The 19,811-nt window shown below is 37.5% G+C and overlaps 1 protein-coding gene across 1 annotated transcript in view; it reads left to right on the forward strand.

The window, feature by feature from the left end:
* LOC125790041 (tenascin-X-like) overlaps window positions 1–18,831 on the forward strand; it is a 61,289-nt gene extending 42,458 nt beyond the window's left edge. Inside the window, exons 7-17 of the mRNA XM_049473137.1 lie at window positions 4,280–4,402; window positions 5,572–5,715; window positions 6,052–6,171; window positions 9,306–9,461; window positions 10,114–10,256; window positions 11,513–11,645; window positions 13,448–13,599; window positions 14,535–14,631; window positions 16,161–16,322; window positions 16,874–17,037; window positions 17,412–18,831. Of these exons, the coding sequence (XP_049329094.1) occupies window positions 4,280–4,402; window positions 5,572–5,715; window positions 6,052–6,171; window positions 9,306–9,461; window positions 10,114–10,256; window positions 11,513–11,645; window positions 13,448–13,599; window positions 14,535–14,631; window positions 16,161–16,322; window positions 16,874–17,037; window positions 17,412–17,510 (1,493 nt within the window). The 3' untranslated portion in view covers window positions 17,511–18,831. The remainder of the gene's footprint in view (window positions 1–4,279; window positions 4,403–5,571; window positions 5,716–6,051; window positions 6,172–9,305; window positions 9,462–10,113; window positions 10,257–11,512; window positions 11,646–13,447; window positions 13,600–14,534; window positions 14,632–16,160; window positions 16,323–16,873; window positions 17,038–17,411) is intronic.
* Window positions 18,832–19,811: the final 980 nt, after the last annotated feature.

The raw sequence follows: 19,811 nt of genomic DNA on the forward strand, positions 1-19,811 counted from the left end.
AAAAATATAGCAAAAATGCTAAATACTACATTTATTATAGCAATAGTCAAAAATTGCCTACATTTCCAACAAAACCATGCAAATCTAAAACCAAATTCTAAAAATATATTTAAATTATATCATATTTGTTTAGAATTGTTGCAAACCAATTATACAGCTCTGGAAAAAAAATGAAGAGAGCACTTCAGTTTCTGAATCAGTTTATCTGATTTTGCTATTTATAAGTCAATGTAAAAACGACTTATTTTTAGGTCATTTTGGAGCAATTCTATTGGTCCGTTCATCAGGAAATTTTGAGACAGTGTAAGGGACAGTTGGTTTGTTGAAATTATGTAGTAATATAAAAATTGACAAAAATAAAGATACTTGTTTTTCATTGGACAGTGAAGATTTGCACCTTGCATATATTTAAGTTGTGAAGATACATTTTTAATACCTACCCAAAAAATGACCAAATTACCAGTAGACTCCCTCCATTAACGGCCGCTCTCTCTATATTCATGACACAGTCTACGAAAAACCAAAACCAAATGAAACTATTAAAACCAATAATAACCATCATTCTCATCATCATTTACTGCTGGTTTGATCTTCTTTCACCCAGGATAATCTTACAGTCAGCCATCCTACTGCCTCTCTCTCCATTCACCCAAATACGGGTAAGACCCAGGCTGCTCCAGAGACGTCTCCTCCAGAACACTGGAGAACAGTCTAGATCATAGAACTGAAAAAAAGAACTGTCTGGAGAACACAGTCTGTATTCTGGGGGAAAGGCAGGCCGGGGATGAGTGTTGGTGTGCAGGTGGTTTTACCATGTGGTTTACCAGGACTACTCACTAGGGATGTAGAGATGAAGAGCAGATATCAAATTCTAAACACAGTTTATGGCTAGTTTTCATTAAAACTGGCATCATTTGGTCACCATATACATATTTAACAGACTAAATGTATTTTTTGTCCAAAGTGGAAGGTTCTATTTGTCATTTTTTGGCCTAATCATTTTGGTTAATGAATGTTCGATGTATCCCTACCAAAAACAACATTTGTTGGTATATAAGGTTTCCTGTTTAAAAAGGAGGTCCTTATTTATTTATACATCATATTTCATTTACAAAATCTACGGCTAGGGCCCTAGATCATGGGCTGCACAATATATCATTGATTGCAATATGTAAATATGCAATATTCACACTACCATATGTGCAATAGGGCAAATTGAATCGAACAAATCATGTTAAAAACTGTTTGATAGAAATAGAAAAATCACAATTATTAAAAGCCTTGGCTTGATCAGACAGTCTACATCTATCTATCTATCTATCTATCTATCTATCTATCTATCTATCTATCTATCTATCTATCTATCTATCTATCTATCTAGTTAATCAGTAATACTACTAATAAGGCAGTGTTACTGTACTGTGTAATTCTTTAATAGTTACTTCGTACACTCAAGTAAACTGCAAGTTCTCTGCAGTTTTTAGGTACCATATTTTTCAGACTATAAGGCGCACCTTAATAAAAAAAAAACATTTTCTTTTAATGTTAAACAAGCGCTGGATGTTAATCTGCAGAGATTTCTCTCCTGAAAACTGTTTATTTGGTGATTAAAGCACTTCCGTTTATGTACAGTAAGCTTAGAGTTTTAAATGAAGTTTCTCCAGCACTAAGGCTAGGTGCAGCAGCATTAGCATTAGCCACTAAGTTAAAACTCTGGGCACTATCAGCTAGCGGTTAGTCCCATGTTGCTTGTTTTACCAAGGTAAAAACACACAGTCTGGCTATGCCTTTGGTCACTACCGTGCACTACTGTGGTTTTAAAACTTGACACCATGGCGGACAGTTTTGGCTTTGTTTGTAAAGAACAAATGTGAAAAAGAGCATGGGGTCCAGAAAGTCTCACAGAAAAAAAAGTTGCAACGTAAGCTTTTTTCTAATATCCTGCAGCCCTAGTGTGATTGCTTGCTTTAGGCCAGTATAGAGATCTTCCTTTCCTCCAGTTTTAGAACTCCTCCATCCTTCCATTCTTCAGAACTAGAATCAGATTCTGATCCAATCAGCTCAGACCCCTGCTATCCACAGAACCCAGCCTCTTATCTTTTACAATGAACGTCTACAGGACAGCCTACTTCCTGTTCACACCCATCCCAGCCCTCTCTTTCTTCCTTTACTCCTTCACTCCTTTACTATATCACTCCATCACTCCTGTTTTCCTTCCTTCTTCCTCCCAGGATCAAACAGACCAGCCTCATCTCCACAGTCTCACACTCGTCTTCTCTCCAGGATCAGTGTTCACTATTAACACCAGCGTCCTGTGGGTCTCGGTTCTGTATATGCTGTGCTGTGTATACTGTATATATGTTTGGTTTGCACATATATACACAAGTGTATATGTACTCTATACGCACACTAATTATAATAATCAATACACCAATAAATGAATGATTAAGATATATGCTTTTGATATATTTTAAGGTGTATGTGAAAAATTACGTTGTTTTTGCTTTTTTTCTTAATTTCTGACTCTTAATTTATCTTATAATTAAGAGAAAATCAATTTTTTTCCAGCTTTATCTGAGAGTGCTTTCACACCTACCTATCTTGTTTGGGCTGAACCAAAATATCAGTTTTACAAAGTACCATGTACCACATTGTACAACAGATTATGGGTACAACAGATTACAGTGCTGGTGATTCTGTATCTACTGTAACTGTAGATTAATTACAGAGCAGTACGGGTACAACAGATTACAGTGCTGGTGATTCTGTATCTACTGTAACTGTAGATTATTTACAGAGCAGTATGGGTACAACAGATTACAGTGCTGGTGATTCTGTATCTACTGTAACTGTAGATTAATTACAGAGCAGTACGGGTACAACAGATTACGGTGCTGGTGATTCTGTATCTACTGTAACTGTAGATTAATTACAGAGCAGTACGGGTACAACAGATTACAGTGCTGGTGATTCTGTATCTACTGTAACTGTAGATTATTTACAGAGCAGTATGGGTACAACAGATTACAGTGCTGGTGATTCTGTATCTACTGTAACTGTAGATTAATTACAGAGCAGTACGGGTACAACAGATTACAGTGCTGGTGATTCTGTATGTACTGTAACTGTAGATTATTTACAGAGCAGTATGGGTACAACAGATTACAGTCCTGGTGATTCTGTATCTAGTGTAACTGTAGATTAATTACAGAGCAGTACGGGTACAACAGATTACAGTGCTGGTGATTCTGTATCTACTGTAACTGTAGATTAATTACAGAGCAGTATGGGTACAACAGATTACGGTGCTGGTGATTCTGTATCTACTGTAACTGTAGATTAATTACAGAGCAGTACGGGTACAACAGATTACAGTGCTGGTGATTCTGTATCTACTGTAACTGTAGATTAATTACAGAGCAGTACGGGTACAACAGATTACAGTGCTGGTGATTCTGTATCTACTGTAACTGTAGATTAATTACAGAGCAGTACGGGTACAACAGATTACAGTGCTGGTGATTCTGTATCTACTGTAACTGTAGATTAATTACAGAGCAGTACGGGTACAACAGATTACAGTGCTGGTGATTCTGTATCTACTGTAACTGTAGATTAATTACAGAGCAGTACGGGTACAACAGATTACAGTGCTGGTGATTCTGTATCTACTGTAACTGTAGATTAATTACAGAGCAGTACGGGTACAACAGATTACAGTGCTGGTGATTCTGTATCTACTGTAACTGTAGATTAATTACAGAGCAGTACGGGTACAACAGATTACAGTGCTGGTGATTCTGTATCTACTGTAACTGTAGATTAATTACAGAGCAGTACGGGTACAACAGATTACAGTGCTGGTGATTCTGTATCTACTGTAACTGTAGATTAATTACAGAGCAGTACGGGTACAACAGATTACAGTGCTGGTGATTCTGTATCTACTGTAACTGTAGATTAATTACAGAGCAGTACGGGTACAACAGATTACAGTGCTGGTGATTCTGTATCTACTGTAACTGTAGATTAATTACAGAGCAGTACGGGTACAACAGATTACAGTGCTGGTGATTCTGTATCTACTGTAACTGTAGATACAGAAACTGCAGTGTGAAACCGAAACCTGGAATAAATTGTCTGGACTTTAAGGTGTGAAAGTGCCCTCAGTTCTACACTTTTTATTTGACTCTTTCTCTTCGTTTTTTGTTTATTTGTTTAGTTTTATTCTTTCTCATCCTTTTCTCTTCTGATTTGAATGTTTTGGGCCGTTCCGCAGGTCCGGAGCCTCCTTCAAACCTCGTCTTCAGTGAGGTGACCGACAGCTCTCTAAAAGTGTCCTGGACCAGACCCAAGAGCCCAGTGTCCGGGTTTAAAGTCACATATACACATGTAGAAGATGGTACGAAACTAAATACACAGTACATCATCTCCAAATAAATACTGTAACAAAATGATCTGACTCTTAACAACTTTTTTACTAGTTTTTTCTAAAGAAATTCCTTCTTACTAGGCAGAATAATTTGCTTAATTCAAGCAACACACTGAAAGCATTAGCATGATTAGTCTATAAAACAACCATTATTATAGATAAATGATTTTTAATCAAATAAACAAATAGTTTAAAATAGTATTTATGCAAGAGGCTTCTCTCTACAGAGTGAGAATCACCATTATTACAGTGTACAGCAGGCTTTACACCAAGACATTTTGATGTCTTCAGATTGCTTCTTTAGTTTTGCACAGGAGTTACAGAGCTAATTCAGCTAATAAGTAAAGAAAGTTTATATTCAACAGTTAACATTATGCTAAAGCAAATAATCTTACACTTAAACAATGCTTAGTAAGACACAAAAAATCTTACCAGACGAACAAATAATTTGATTTATTGCATTAAATCAGAAGAAATCACTTGCTTAGAGTAGGGCTGGGCGATATGGCCCTAAAATAGTATCACAACATTTCATGGTATTTTTACGATAACAACACTTTTGGCGATATGACAAAACACTGAATTACCAAAAAAAAAAAAAAATGCAACAAAATATACATTTTTCTATTATTGCATACAATATTAAATGACACACCCCTAACTTGGATATTAAAAAATACAAGATTTGTTTTAAATCAGATTTATAACAGAAGTTAATGATCCACAATGATCAGTCATCATACTAATAATAATGCACTCCAAATATCTCCATATATCCAGGATTAAAGTAAAATACATAATACTGGACAGATATAATCTCTAGTATTTATATAATGGGAAATAATGAGAACAGTGTGACTTTTTTATATATGTAAAAACAGTAAAAAAAAATAGTTGTACCCTGATGTGATAATTAGGGGTGGGTGATATGATACGATATTTTAGGGTATAATATCGTTTATGATATTCAAACATGTTAGTGATATTATTGCGTACGTTACGATATGGCACACCCGTAGCTAAGAGTTTGTTTTTTTGCTGTGTACTTTGCTGAAAAGCGCACTAGAGATTTAATAAACGTCTTTTATTATATTAGCCAGTGTTTTTGTCCTGCTAATTCTAAGGTTCTCTGATTGTAGGAGAGCCTATATCCGTGGCGGTTGACGGTTCAGACTCCACCCTGCCTCTGTCGAAGCTTTCTCCCGGCTCTTCTTACGAGGTGAGCGTGATATCGTTGCTCGGACTGGACGAGAGCGACCCGATCGACGGCATCGTCCTCACGCGTGAGTCCTCGCTAATCATTTTTCTGAATATTGCGTATTTAATGATTTCTTGGTGGTTTTATAGTAAATGGTTTTCCGAGGGTATTTTCCCCATTAGGCTCCTGCTTTCATTTCCGGTTTGCTCTTTAACAGCATGTTAAACGGCCCCGGCGCTGCTGATAGATCTAGCAGGTGCAGATCTGGAAAAGCGCGGTCGTATCCGTGCTCAGAGGGCCAGAGCTGGACTGAGTTCCAGAGAAATTTTAAAAAGCTGTGGCCAAGTTTCTTTGAGCGTATTGACAGATTGAACAGCTTAACGCTGGAGAGTCTAACTCCATATCCTTCCCTGTGTCTCAGTGCCCGACCCGCCGACTGACCTCAGGGCCATAAATGTCACGGACACGAAGGCCCTGCTGCTGTGGAGACCGGCTCTGGCCACCGTGGACCAGTACGTCATCGTCTACGGCTCCGAGGAAGGTGAGTAGCATCTCGCGGGCAGGCGTCCACCGCCGCTAACTCCTCGGGGCCTTTTAAAGACCTGAAGATCTGCAACAATACAACCTTTCACAAAGAGCTTTTCACACACGGCCAGTTAGATCAGGGGAAAGGAATGTACCGACACAAGATGCCCGGGTTACACAGTTAAATCAGTGCTACAGAAAATGTCCTTTTTCCGATTAAAAGCTACTTTTAAATCTGAATTACTGCTGTTTTATAGACCTCACGCTGTCCTTCTGCTCTGGGCAAATCTGAAGCTTTTGCTAGAGTGAGGAAAAGGGCAAAGTGAAGGACATTGTGCACTTTGGTAGATTTAGTAGATCGAGTTTTACGGAGAGAAATGAAAAGAGCACTTTATCTGAGGAGCTCCTGCTGCTGTTTCACAGCGTATAAGTCTTTTTACTAGAGTAAAATAGAAAAACAACAGCAAACAGCAATTATTCACTCAGAGAAAAAGAGAGAAAATGGAAGTTCAGATAAAAGTTCCTCTTGTTCCCCAGACGTATCTAGAATCAGTCCTGGGTACTGAAGCTTTTGCTAAAGTGAAGAAAAGGGCAGAGTGAAGGCGCTTTGGTAGTTTATGGTATTTTACGGACTATCAGCACTTTATCTGAGGAGCTCCTGCTGCTGTTCCTGTGTGAGGCGCATTTAAGCGACAGTAGTAAGTTGCACAGTAATCTACACAGATTTCTCTCCTGTAAACTGTTTATTCGGGTGAGTAAAGCACTTTTGTTAATTTACAGTAACTTAGATTTCCAATATTTTGGGTGATTAGCAGCAGCAATTAGCGCTAGCAAATGCCGCCTGATAGTGCTAGACTAAGGAACCCTGAGCGTTCTGGTAAGCCAGGGCAATATCAGCTAGCTATTCGTCACTCATAGTTTGTTTTAACACAGTAAACACAGACTACAGTCCGGTATACTCGCCTCTGAATGGCAAAAGAGCTAGCGCTGCAGTTAGCAGCTAATGCTAATAAGCACTCTGTATAACTCTGTACTTCAGTGGAGTGTCTTTACTGCTCCTTAATACCTGACTGATAGAATTCATACATAAGGAGCACCGGATTATAAGGATCACTGATGTTTTTGGGGAGAATTATAAATTTATACATTTTAGTTTATAGAAGTTTATAACACTGGTCTGGATATACACCACGTTTTAAGTTTAAAGTCGTACAAACCACTGGCAGCCTCTCCATCCATTAGAGACTGTCCCTTTTACCAGACAGATATATGTTTTTTCACTCAGGATACTTAAACCACAGCATATGTCTACGTATAGCAGATCATATCAAACATTAATGACAAAAATGTCTGGAAACCCCATTTATCTCTTTTTATCATCTTTCATGTTTTTTCTTGTGTTTGCTAAAGCTATAGTTTGCTTTCCAGGCATTTCAGGACGTTGTATTGAGAAACAGAGCAAGAAAATGATTGTAAACCTTCTGAAATACACATTTCTAATCAAAAAAGAACAAAATCTCAAGCAGATAAAGCTGGATGACCAGCCAGATTATGGTGATTTTTCAGCTTCGACCAAAGAAGTCACCAGTTTTATCAAAATAATCAACCAGTTCAACCATCTGGACCAGTGGTTCTCCAACGTCTTAGACCACATTCCAACTAAACTAAATCTTCCAAATAGTGGTACCCGCGTCACAGTTTAAGAGCCACTGATCTAGAAGTCCTCATTTACATTTAATTATCTGTAATAACTGTGTATTTACACAATAACAATCCATGTAATAACAGTAACTACTGGTAAAGTATGCATTGTTACAGATTCATTACAGTTAAACAGGTTATGTAATTCCACATGTGTATAAAAATAAACTAAAACATATCAAAAATGTAATTATACCTGTCAGAGTGTGTATTAAATAAGCTGTGTATAAGTTTTTTAGTAGCATTAGTATTTTAGCTAGCTCATCACTAAGGTTAGTTAGCTTGTCGCTAAGGTTAGCTAGCTCGTCACTAGCGTTAGTTCTCTCCTCGGTATCATAAGTATTTTGCTCATCACTAAGGTTAGCTAGCTCATCGCTAGCTTTAATTCTGTACCCAGTAACATTAGTATTTAAGCTAGCTCATCATTAAAATTAGCAAATTGGCAGCTAAGGTTAGCTAGCTCGTCGCTAGCTTTAGTTCTCTTCCGGTAACATTAGTATTTTAGCTAGCTCATCAATAAGGTTAGCTAGCTCGTCGCTAGCTTTAGTTCTGTACCCAGTAACATTAGTATTTTAGCTAGCTCGTCATTAAGATTAGCTAGCTGGCAGCTAAGATTAGCTAGCTCTTCGCTAGCTTTAGTTCTGAACCTGGTAACATTAGTATTTTAGCTAGCTCATCACTAACATTAGCTAACTAGTAGCTAAGGTTAGCTAGCTATTCGCTAGCTTTAGTTCTCTCCCTGGTAACATTAGTATTTAAGCTAGCTCATCACTAAGGTTAGCTAACTAGTAGCTAAGGTTAGCCAGCTCTTCGCTAGCTTTAGTTCTCTCCCTCGTAACATTAGTATTTAAGCTAGCTCATCACTAAGATTAGCTAACTAGTAGCTAAGGTTAGCTAGCTCTTCACTAGCTTTAGTTCTCTCCCCGGTAACATTAGTATTTTAGCTAGCTCATCAATAAGGTTAGCTAGCTCGTTGCTAGCTTTAGTTCTGTACCCAGTAACATTAGTATTTTAGCTAAATCATCACTAAGGTTAGCTAGCTCTTCGCTAGCTTTAGTTCTTTTCCGGTAACAGTATTTTAGCTAGCTCATCACTAAGGTTAGCTAGCTTGTCGCTAGCTTTATTTCTACACCGGTAACATCAGTATTTTAGCTAGCTCGTCACTAAGGTTAGCTAGCTTGTCACTAAGTTTAGCTAGAGATCTTTAGGCACACAGTCTGTTTGAATGAAGTACAAAGTGAGACCAATCTAGGCTGAAAAAACAGCTAATCCATCAAAAACTAATTCAATTATTATAATAATTTTTCAGTTTTCAGATTTTCTAAATCCAGATTAGACTATTTCTTTTTCTAACTCTGATTTCAGTGTTTAGTTTCACTCTGAGATTTACTGAGTGTGTATAAATGTCTTTATTACTCTGCTGGTAATGTGTGTTTATCTGTGTTATAGTTTCTGGCTCTGAACAGACCGTTAAAGTGTCGGGTAACGCGGCGGAGCAGCAGCTGCAGTCTCTCAGAGCAAACACTAAATACACCGTCACCATCATCAGCCAGCTGGGAGAACACAAGAGCCCAGCCGCCATCACCATCTTCACCACCACCAGCGGTCAGTGCACAGCTTCTGTACAGATCTATCAGCTAACAGCATCAGTTTATTAAACGAACAATCATATCAAAAGAAAAAATCACACTTTCTCATTTCCCATTTTATATATATATATACATATTATGGCAAGCCAAACAGGAAATATATAATAAAAGCTGATATATATATAATGAAAGCTGATATATATATAATAAAAGCCGATATATATATAAATATATATATAATGAATGCTGATATATATATAATGAAAGCTGATATATATATAATAAAAGCCGATATATCAGCTTTCCTTATATATATATATCGCTTTATATATATATCAAGATATTATTTTAGCCTGCTCCAAATCCTGCTTTTGAGTTGGTCCTTCTACCATTGCAGAAAAAAAATCCTAACGTTAGAGGAAACACTGCGATTTGACCTATAATAAACTAGTCAATGTTCAGTATGAATTATTATATGTTTCTCTTATTAATAAAGGAAATAAAGGAAAGTGCTTTATTTTATTTATTTCCAGACAAATATATTTAGTTGCCAAAAATTCAGTGCATTCCCTGATTAACTCATGAAGAACAAGTTGGTAAAACAGGAAACATCAACATGAGCAAAACAGAATAATAGAGGAAAACTCTCCTGTCCTGCTCTGTGATAGGCTCTGGTGGAAGAGGGGAGGGGCCTCGCGACCTGACCGCCAGTCAGGTGACCCCACGCACGGCCGTGTTGTCATGGAAACCACCTGCTTCAGCCGTGACGGGCTACAAGCTGACGTACTTCACAGAGAGCCAGGAGATGAAGGTGAGACAAAAATTAAAAACACTGAGACGGATGATTTTATAAAGTATTATAAAGAGTTTATCCTGCTTTTGTTGGAGTAACTGTCTCTACGGTCCAGAGAAGACTGTCTACTAAATTTTGGTAGGAATAATTGCTGTGAAGATTTGTTTGCATCCTAAAGATGATCCCAACTCATCAAGTATTGGTTGGCATGCCGTCATTTAGGAGATTCCATGATGCCAACTGGTTTATGTTGATCTACTCCAGAGAGTCATAAGCCCTATCCGGTTGGGTTTAGTATCTCAGGGGGTTCTGGGTAATTTTCTCTTTTATAGGGGTTTTTACCCTCTGTGATTTTATTCCTGTCCAGAACGATCATGTTCGTGTTTTTCTCAGACGTCCTCTGAGAAAATTACAGGCTGAATTATCTACTATTTTCCTCTTAACTCCGTGCTCCTCCGGCAATTTTAGTCCCGTCCGGACGCACATCTCTGAGTTTCGTCTCCTCGCCTTTAATAAAATAGCTATTTGTCCACTGTCATGCACCGTAATTACACTTTGGGCGTGCAATGGTTTCCACGGAGATCCATGTTAAAAACACAACAGCGAATGGAAACGGAGGAGCTACTGAACACCACAATGTCATGTGACCGAGAAATCCTAAAAACTGACTGGTCCTGATCCAAGAGATTTATAACTGAGTAAAAGTGTAAAATATTCACCGTGGCATTGTTTCGATAAGCTTCTACAATGTCACAAGATTAATTTTAATCCAATGTTGCATTAATTTTTACTAAGATCTTGCAGCAGCATTGATGATGGTAGAGTCTGAACACTGCACAAAGCAGCTCTTCTCCATCCAGCACATCCCAAAGATTCTCAATGAGGTTAAGATCTGGACTCTGTGGTGAATTCTCTCTCTCTCAATCCATGTGTGAAAATGATGATCTCATGCTCCCTGAACCCTGAACTCTTTCACAATTCCAGCCCCATTAATCCTGACATTGTTATCTTGGAATATGCTCGTGTTCATCAAGGAAGAAAAAATTGATCCATAGATGGAATAACCTGGTCTATATTCAGTATATTCAGGTAGTCAGCTGACCTCATTCTTTCAGCACATACTGTTGCTGAACCTAAACCTGCAGACCAACTGCAGCATCAACCAACCAACCCCACATCATTTACTTACTTACATCCAGGTAGAGACTTTTATTTTGGTCAGGCAGTGTGTTCACTATTGTGTTAGTTACACTTTATTACTCCTCCCCCAACAGGAAGTGATCATTGAACCTGGAATCACTGAGTATAAGCTGACAGGGCTTCACCCCTCATCCACCTACACCGCCCGACTGCAGGGTCAGAGAGGAGGAGTCTACACTACAGCTATCTCCACCCAGTTCACTACAGGTAACTACAGCTATCTCCACCCAGTTCACTACAGGTACACTACAGCTACCTCCAACCAGTTCACTACAGGTAACTACAGCTATCTCCACCCAGTTCACTACAGGTACACTACAGCTATCTCCACCCAGTTCACTACAGGTACACTACAGCTATCTCCACCCAGTTCACTACAGGTACACTACAGCTATCTCCACCCAGTTCACTACAGGTACACTACAGCTATCTCCACCCAGTTCACTACAGGTACACTACAGCTATCTCCACCCAGTTCACTACAGGTACACTACAGCTATCTCCACCCAGTTCACTACAGGTACACTACAGCTATCTCCACCCAGTTCACTACAGGTACACTACAGCTACCTCCACCCAGTTCACTACAGGTACACTACAGCTATCTCCACCCAGTTCACTACAGGTACACTACAGCTATCTCCACCCAGTTCACTACAGGTACACTACAGCTATCTCCACCCAGTTCACTACAGGTACACTACAGCTACCTCCACCCAGTTCACTACAGGTACACTACAGCTATCTCCACCCAGTTCACTACAGGTACACTACAGCTATCTCCACCCAGTTCACTACAGGTACACTACAGCTATCTCCACCCAGTTCACTACAGGTACACTACAGCTATCTCCACCCAGTTCACTACAGGTACACTACAGCTATCTCCACCCAGTTCACTACAGGTACACTACAGCTACCTCCACCCAGTTCACTACAGGTAACTACAGCTATCTCCACCCAGTTCACTACAGGTACACTACAGCTATCTCCACCCAGTTCACTACAGGTACACTACAGCTATCTCCACCCAGTTCACTACAGGTACACTACAGCTATCTCCACCCAGTTCACTACAGGTACACTACAGCTATCTCCACCCAGTTCACTACAGGTACACTACAGCTATCTCCACCCAGTTCACTACAGGTACACTACAGCTATCTCCACCCAGTTCACTACAGGTACACTACAGCTATCTCCACCCAGTTCACTACAGGTACACTACAGCTATCTCCACCCAGTTCACTACAGGTACACTACAGCTATCTCCACCCAGTTCACTACAGGTAACTACAGCTATCTCCACCCAGTTCACTACAGGTACACTACAGTCTAAGAAAAATAATTTGTGCAAGTGCAATATCATGATATATTTACACAGAATGATGTTATACAAACTTTTAATTAAATTAAAAATACTATAACACACCTGGAAAACTCACGAGAGTAAAGTCATAAATATTAAAAGGGAAAAGTAGAATAATTATTTAGGCTGCCAGTTTAAAAAGGGAGGGAAAGGAACATTTGCCACTCATGATCTGTTACAGGGCTGCTGTGATTATCATCAGTTATCTACATTTATAACCTGCTGTTTATTAATGCTCTGTTGTTACAGTTATGCAAATTTAGCCCTATTTTAAGGCCAATCTGGTCGGATGCGACTCAATTTTATGATTGGGCTGAGTTTTAGCTTTATTGTGCATTGTTTTTCATGCAGTAAGAGAGGGGAATCCATATCCGATTAGCTTATCTCTTTACAGAAAACAGTTTATTTGGGTGTGTAAAGCGCTTAAACAAAACATGTTTATATTATATTAACTGCAGTGATCAAAGCATGTGGAAAAGTAGCAGCTTATAGCCAAAATTAAGGTAAATACAGTACATAATACAACGTATCACACACATTAAGCTCAGTTCAGACTCTAGAATTGATTCTTAGGTGTGAAAATGTTCTTATTATATTAATCTGAGAGATAAATCTTTATAATCAGTGTATTTAATCTCAGGTACCCTGCGGTTCCCCTTCCCCTCGGACTGCTCTCAGGAGCTGATGAACGGGGTACGAGAGTCGGGGGTGGTGGAGATTTTCCCTCGTGGGAAAGAAGGAAAACCGGTCCGAGTTTACTGTGATATGGAGACTGATGGAGGAGGCTGGACGGTAAGGAGTGGAGTTTTATAACCCAGTTATTATTCTTTCTTTAAATCCCTCTGTTTAGCAGCACACTGATGCCCTTACAGTTTAACCCCCTGGGGTTATAGAAGGTGATAGCTTCTTAACTTTTATGATTTTTAATGTTATTATTAAGTTACCTTTATACAACACAATACAGCATGGTTAAAACCTTCTGCCATTCGCTGTGTGTTAACTGATGGACTGGGGGTAAAAGTTTGTGAACCCCTAGACTAATGATAATCTTTTCTAAGAGCTAATTGGAGGCAGGATGTGATGAGATGTGATTGGATGTGTTGGTTAAAGCTGCCCTGCCCTATAAAAAACAATCACACAGCAGTTTAGAGTTTGCTGTTCTTTAGAAGCTTGATTTCTTGATGTGAATCATGCCTCGCACAAAAGATCAAGCTCTCAGAAGATCTACGTTCAGTAATCGTTAACTTGCATGAAGCTGGAAAGGGTTATAAAAGTATCTCTAAAAGTCTTGATGTTCATGTGTCCACGGTAAGACAGACGCTCTACAAATGGAGAAAGTTCAGCACTGTTGCTGCTACTCTCCCTAGTCGTGGTAAAGTCCTGTAAAGATGACTGTAAGAGCACAGCACATGCAGAATGATCAATGAGGTGAGGAAGAATCCTAGAGTGTCATCTGAAGACTTAATACAGAGATCTCTGGCACATGCTAACATTTTTATTGATAAAGCTACAATATGGAAAATATTAAACAAGAATGTGCTTCATGGGAGGACACCTCGGAGGAAGACACTGCTGTCCAAAAAAACAGCTAATGACCAATTTATGCAGAAATCCAAGTAAATCCAAACGGTTTCACATACTTTGTCTTGACTGAAGAGTGTATCTGCTCAGTGTGTGTGTAAGCTGACAGGTTAGTGTGTGTGTGTGTGTGTGTGTGTGTGTTCCAGGTCTTCCAGAGAAGAAAGGATGGGAAGACGAACTTCTTCAGGGGTTGGCAGGAGTACAGTAAGGGCTTCGGGGAGCTGGAGGGAGAGTTCTGGCTGGGTGAGGAAATCATTCATCACAGAGAGAGAGAGTGTTTAGAGTTCCTCAGAACTGCAGAAGCCCTGACATACACAAACAGAAGCCCTGAGATACACAAACAGAAGCCCTGAAACATCAGAACGTCAGCTCTATTTAAACACTTAAACCAGTATCACAACAAAACAGCAGCCAAATCTCTCACTTTACATAACTTTAACACATTTATTACAAACCACAGTGAATTAAAACAGATTTACACAGTGTTAAAGCACGCTGTAGTAACGCAACATCCTTATACCAAACAGTAACTACACAACTACACAAGGCTACCCTGTGCTGCTATATATTTCAGTGTATTTCACTGGTTCGAATCCCAGTCATGTAGCTTGCCATCAGCAGCCGGAGCCCTGAGAGAGTACAGTTGTCCTTGCTCTCTCTCTGGGTGGGTACAGTACAGTAGATGGCGCTCTCTCTTTCCCCTCATCACTCCTAGGGTGATGTGGATCAACACAAGGCTGCGTCTGTGAGCTGATGTATTAGAACCGAGTCACTGCATTTTCCTCCGAGAGTTAGCGCTGTGATGCTACTCGACAAAAGAGGTTTAAAAAGAGGCGGAGTCTGACTTCACATGTATCGGAGGAGGCGTGTGCTAGTCTTCACCCTCCTGGTGTTGGAGCATCACTAGTCATAGGGGGAGTCCTAATGAATGGGTTGGGTAATTCGCCGTGTAAATTGGTAATAAAACACTAAGCAGATCAATAAAAGAAAAATAAAATTATGCATTTTTTTTTGTTTTGAGCAGTCAAATCCTTGTTTTTTTTTTTTTTAAATGTACATACCCACATTGCGATGGCGAAGTGTAAAATTGTGATGTACCCCAATTTTTTTTTTTTTTTTACTTTTTCCACAGAAAAGGTAGAATAGTTTTTATTTCCATTATTTCTTTAAATAGCATGATTTTGAAGGTGATAAGCAACTTACCTGTACAATGCAATGCATGTTAAAATCAATAATATTGATTTTAAACTCTATTTTATATTTGCTTTAAATTATTATTATTATTTCATGCAAAATCTTGGTAAGTTGTAAGTTAAAGTATGAAAGAGATAAAGTTTGTAGATTTTTTTTTTTTTTTGCTTTTTTTGCTGAATGTAAAAAACTGTTACTTATACTAAAAATAATTTATTTATATTTATTTATGTTTATTTGTTGCCATAGTATATTCTTGAAAGTAATTTAAAATATTTAATGTTTTGTCACATCGCCAAGAACACCATACGATACTGTATTTTACCAGAAATATTACAACATAAATTTGAATTACAAACTGAATTAGAATTCTAAAGTGTGAACTATGCAGTTATAACATTTTAAAGCCTAATTTACTGTAAACCTGATATTTTTTCAATTCTGTAATAAAGAATAGTACGGTCTCTGGCTCCACCTTGTGGATAATATAATTCACCGACAGTCCATGCACTAAATATGTAGTATTATTATTAATGTGATTAATATGTAATTTCTCTCTCTTTCTCTTTCTTCACTTTTAGGCAATGAGCTTCTCCACAATCTGACCATGATGACCCCCATGTCCATGAGAGTGGACCTGAGGTCCGGATCTGAGTCCGTCTACGCCGCCTACTCCACCTTCTCTGTAGACACCATGAAGAGACACTACACCCTCCGAGTGTCGGGGTATTCAGGAACAGCAGGCCAGTCTGCAATTATAAACTAATCCAGATCAGAGGTGCTGTATGTAATGTATTTAGTGATTTTTACCTCCTACAGTTTTACTGCAGTAGAGTGCAGATCACAGGTATTTCAATACCACGGTGATCTACTATATATACATATATATATATATATATATACAGCTCTGGAAAAAATTAGAGAGCACTTAAAAATGATGAGTTTCTTTGATTTTACCAAATTAAAGCAGCATGAAGTTATCCAAAAGCAGTGTGTAAGACTGGTGGAGGAGAACATGATGCCAAGATGCATGAAAACTGATCAAATCACAAACAATCACAAAACCATTAATTAAGTCATTAATTAGCATAAATACCGTCCATTTAAAATCCAATCCCACCACTAGGTGGCAGTATAATGGCCTCATAAGAGGACACCAGGCCTGGCTGGAGCACTTTTCCTGTGGTTACAATAGCGAATACAAGATAGAATGCTATAATAGGGCCCATTGTCTGGTTAAAAATAATTAAAAGTTATTATTAATGATTTCATCGTATATTTTTCCTCTCTACAGGTGATTCTATGACGTATCATGACAGACGGAAGTTCTCCACGCGAGACCGAGACCCCCAGCCCTTCATCACCCGCTGCGCCATGTCCTACAAAGGAGGCTGGTGGTACAAAAACTGCCACGAAGCTAATCTCAACGGCCTGTACAATACACACACCGACCACCAGGTACACACACACACTACACACACACACACACACTATACACACACACACATTTAGCTTTAGCTTTAGATATTTTATATTATAAGCATAACTAAACCTCCTCCACCCTCAGCACAAATTTAAAAATACTAAAAATGAGACGGGACTTTGCATGGGGCACTGGGTGATGTATGGGTTTAGGGGTGGAGCACAATAATAGCGTTTTTTAAAGGTTAGGAAATGTTTATAAAATTTTAATCGGTACTGATATGTTTTATTACTTCAGAGGAACACATATCAGCTATTAATGAAAATAAAAAATAATAATAAAAAAAAATATATATATATATATATGTTAGGATTTAGTGGATCTTTATATTAATTAATGTGTGTTTCAGGGTGTGATCTGGACCGCATGGAAAGGGAAGGACTTCTCCATTCCATTCGCTGAGATGAAGCTCCGCCCATCCTCCTTCAACCCCCGGACACAAGGATAGACAGAACCAGGGAGGAAGAGAAGAGGAATAACACAAAACACACACACATACACACACACACAGATATGTACAGTATAATCACACACACACACATGTGCCGGATGAGTATGTGGTATAAAGCAGGTTTATCAGTATATGATATTGTACAGTTTTCTGTATGTATTTTCTCTCTGTATTCTGTGCAGTTGTGGTATGTATGAATATTATGCACTGTCTCCCTCACTATGAAGCTACGCTACAACTGAGCAACTTTACCCTGGATATATAAAATTATATTTATACAGTACTGTGCAGTAGTTTTAGTCCCTCCTCTGTAAAATATTATCCTTATCTGGCCAGTAAGTGATTATTTACTGAGTAAAACACTCATTTAAAATAAATACATTCATAGAAAAAGTAGTGTTTCTACATTACTGTGTTCATTCAATCATCTATAAACCTAAACAGATTAACGAGACACATGTTTCTTCATTTATTATATACAGTAATTTTTGCCACATACATATATTTCAACACTGCATCAATGAAATGTATAACTATAACTATTTTAGTCTTGTTTTAAAAGAAAAAAAAAACTAACTGTGACTTAAAATGTCATTTTAGTACCACTTCAAAAGAAGGATCCTTTATAAAGGGTTTATAAATCGTTTATAAAGTAGTTTATTATTGGGTATTAATTAGGTATAATTCGTTGATTCATTAATTATAATAATTTAATATAATATTAAATGACTTAATTTAAAATGACTTCACTAAAACTTAAAATAAGTGCTTATTATTGTTTTTAAAATATTTACCATATTTATATATTTACTTTATAAACTATTTATACACTCTTTATAAAGGAGCCTTATTTTAAAGTTGTACCGTCTTTTTCCTATTTGGCCGACAAACATTGAAAGTGCTTTTTTTTAAACCGTTTTCAGTTAAATAATTTTGAATCAGAGCATCACATCAGCATCATATCAGCAGCTGGTTTTATGGTAAATCAGATAAGTCAGGTCTTAATGATGGTAAATCAGGTGAGCTGCTGATGGAATTGAACAACATTCGTTTACACTGTTAAATTCTTCTTAATTGTACTGGTTTATGTTTAGCTGCACCTGTTCTAAAGGGATCTGGAGATTTAACAGTGAAAATCATTGAATATAAAGGGAAAATAAGGGTTCTAAAACTTTTGCACGGTACTGTATATCTGTGTGTACTCCACTTGTATTTTTGCATTCTGTTTCTGTTGTGTTTCTGATTGTATGTTAAATGTTCTGGCGCTCAGATGTTGCACAGTCTAAATAAAGAAAATGGACAAAATAAGCATTTTTAATCCGTGTATCATTCTTTATTTAGCTTTTTGCTTTTAAATGTAATAAAAAAACAACAAATAAAGGCTTGTATTTTCTGTTTTTATTTGATGATACAAACAAAAATGAAAAAAAAAAAAAAAAAACGGACCAGAAGCCAAACTTGATTTAGATTTTTAAAATAAGATAATACTAGAAAACATAACAAAAATACATAAAAAGATGTTTTGTATTATTTTTTTATTATAGACTTAGGACACAATACATCAAGCTGAAAAAAATCCTGAAAAAAGGACAAAAAAAAAATCGATATTTTCCATAGACTTTTTTTTTTTTCTTTAAATGAGCTGTTCCACCTTAAATTCAAGCACAATTTAAGGTGGAACGGATAAATCGAAAAATTAGCAAACTTGAAACTTTTTCAGTTTGGAACATTCCGCGTCCACCTTAAATTTTGCTGAAATTACATTAAGGCAACTCAAGTTTGCCCTTGATATATAAAATTATATTTAAACAGTACTGTGCAATAGATTTAGTCCCCTGTAAAATATTAGAATTAAAAAGCTCCTTATCCGGAAAGTAGCTGTTTATTTACTCAATAGAACACTGATTTTAAAATAATTACAAATTACATTCATACAAAAAGTAGTGTTTCCACATTACTGTGTTTATTAAATCATCTATAAACCTAAAGAGATTAATGCGACTCCTCTGAGTATTATTTACTATGGATGCATTAAATTAATAAAATGATTTGTCTGAAAACAAAAAATCTAAATTTTCTTTAAGTTTATTATATATCTTTTTGTCGCATACATGTATTTCAACATTGCATCAGTGAAAAAGCCCATAAATATATATTTTTCTTGCTTTTAAAGGAAAAAAAACATCTAACTAAACACATTTGAAACTTTTTTCAGTGTGGAACGTTCCACCTTAAAAATAATTGAGCCATTCTACCTTAATTTTAAGCACAATTTAAGGTGGAACGGATTAATAAAAA

This window comes from Astyanax mexicanus, unplaced genomic scaffold, assembly GCF_023375975.1.
Source record: "Astyanax mexicanus isolate ESR-SI-001 unplaced genomic scaffold, AstMex3_surface scaffold_34, whole genome shotgun sequence".
Classification (NCBI taxonomy): domain Eukaryota; kingdom Metazoa; phylum Chordata; class Actinopteri; order Characiformes; family Acestrorhamphidae; genus Astyanax; species Astyanax mexicanus.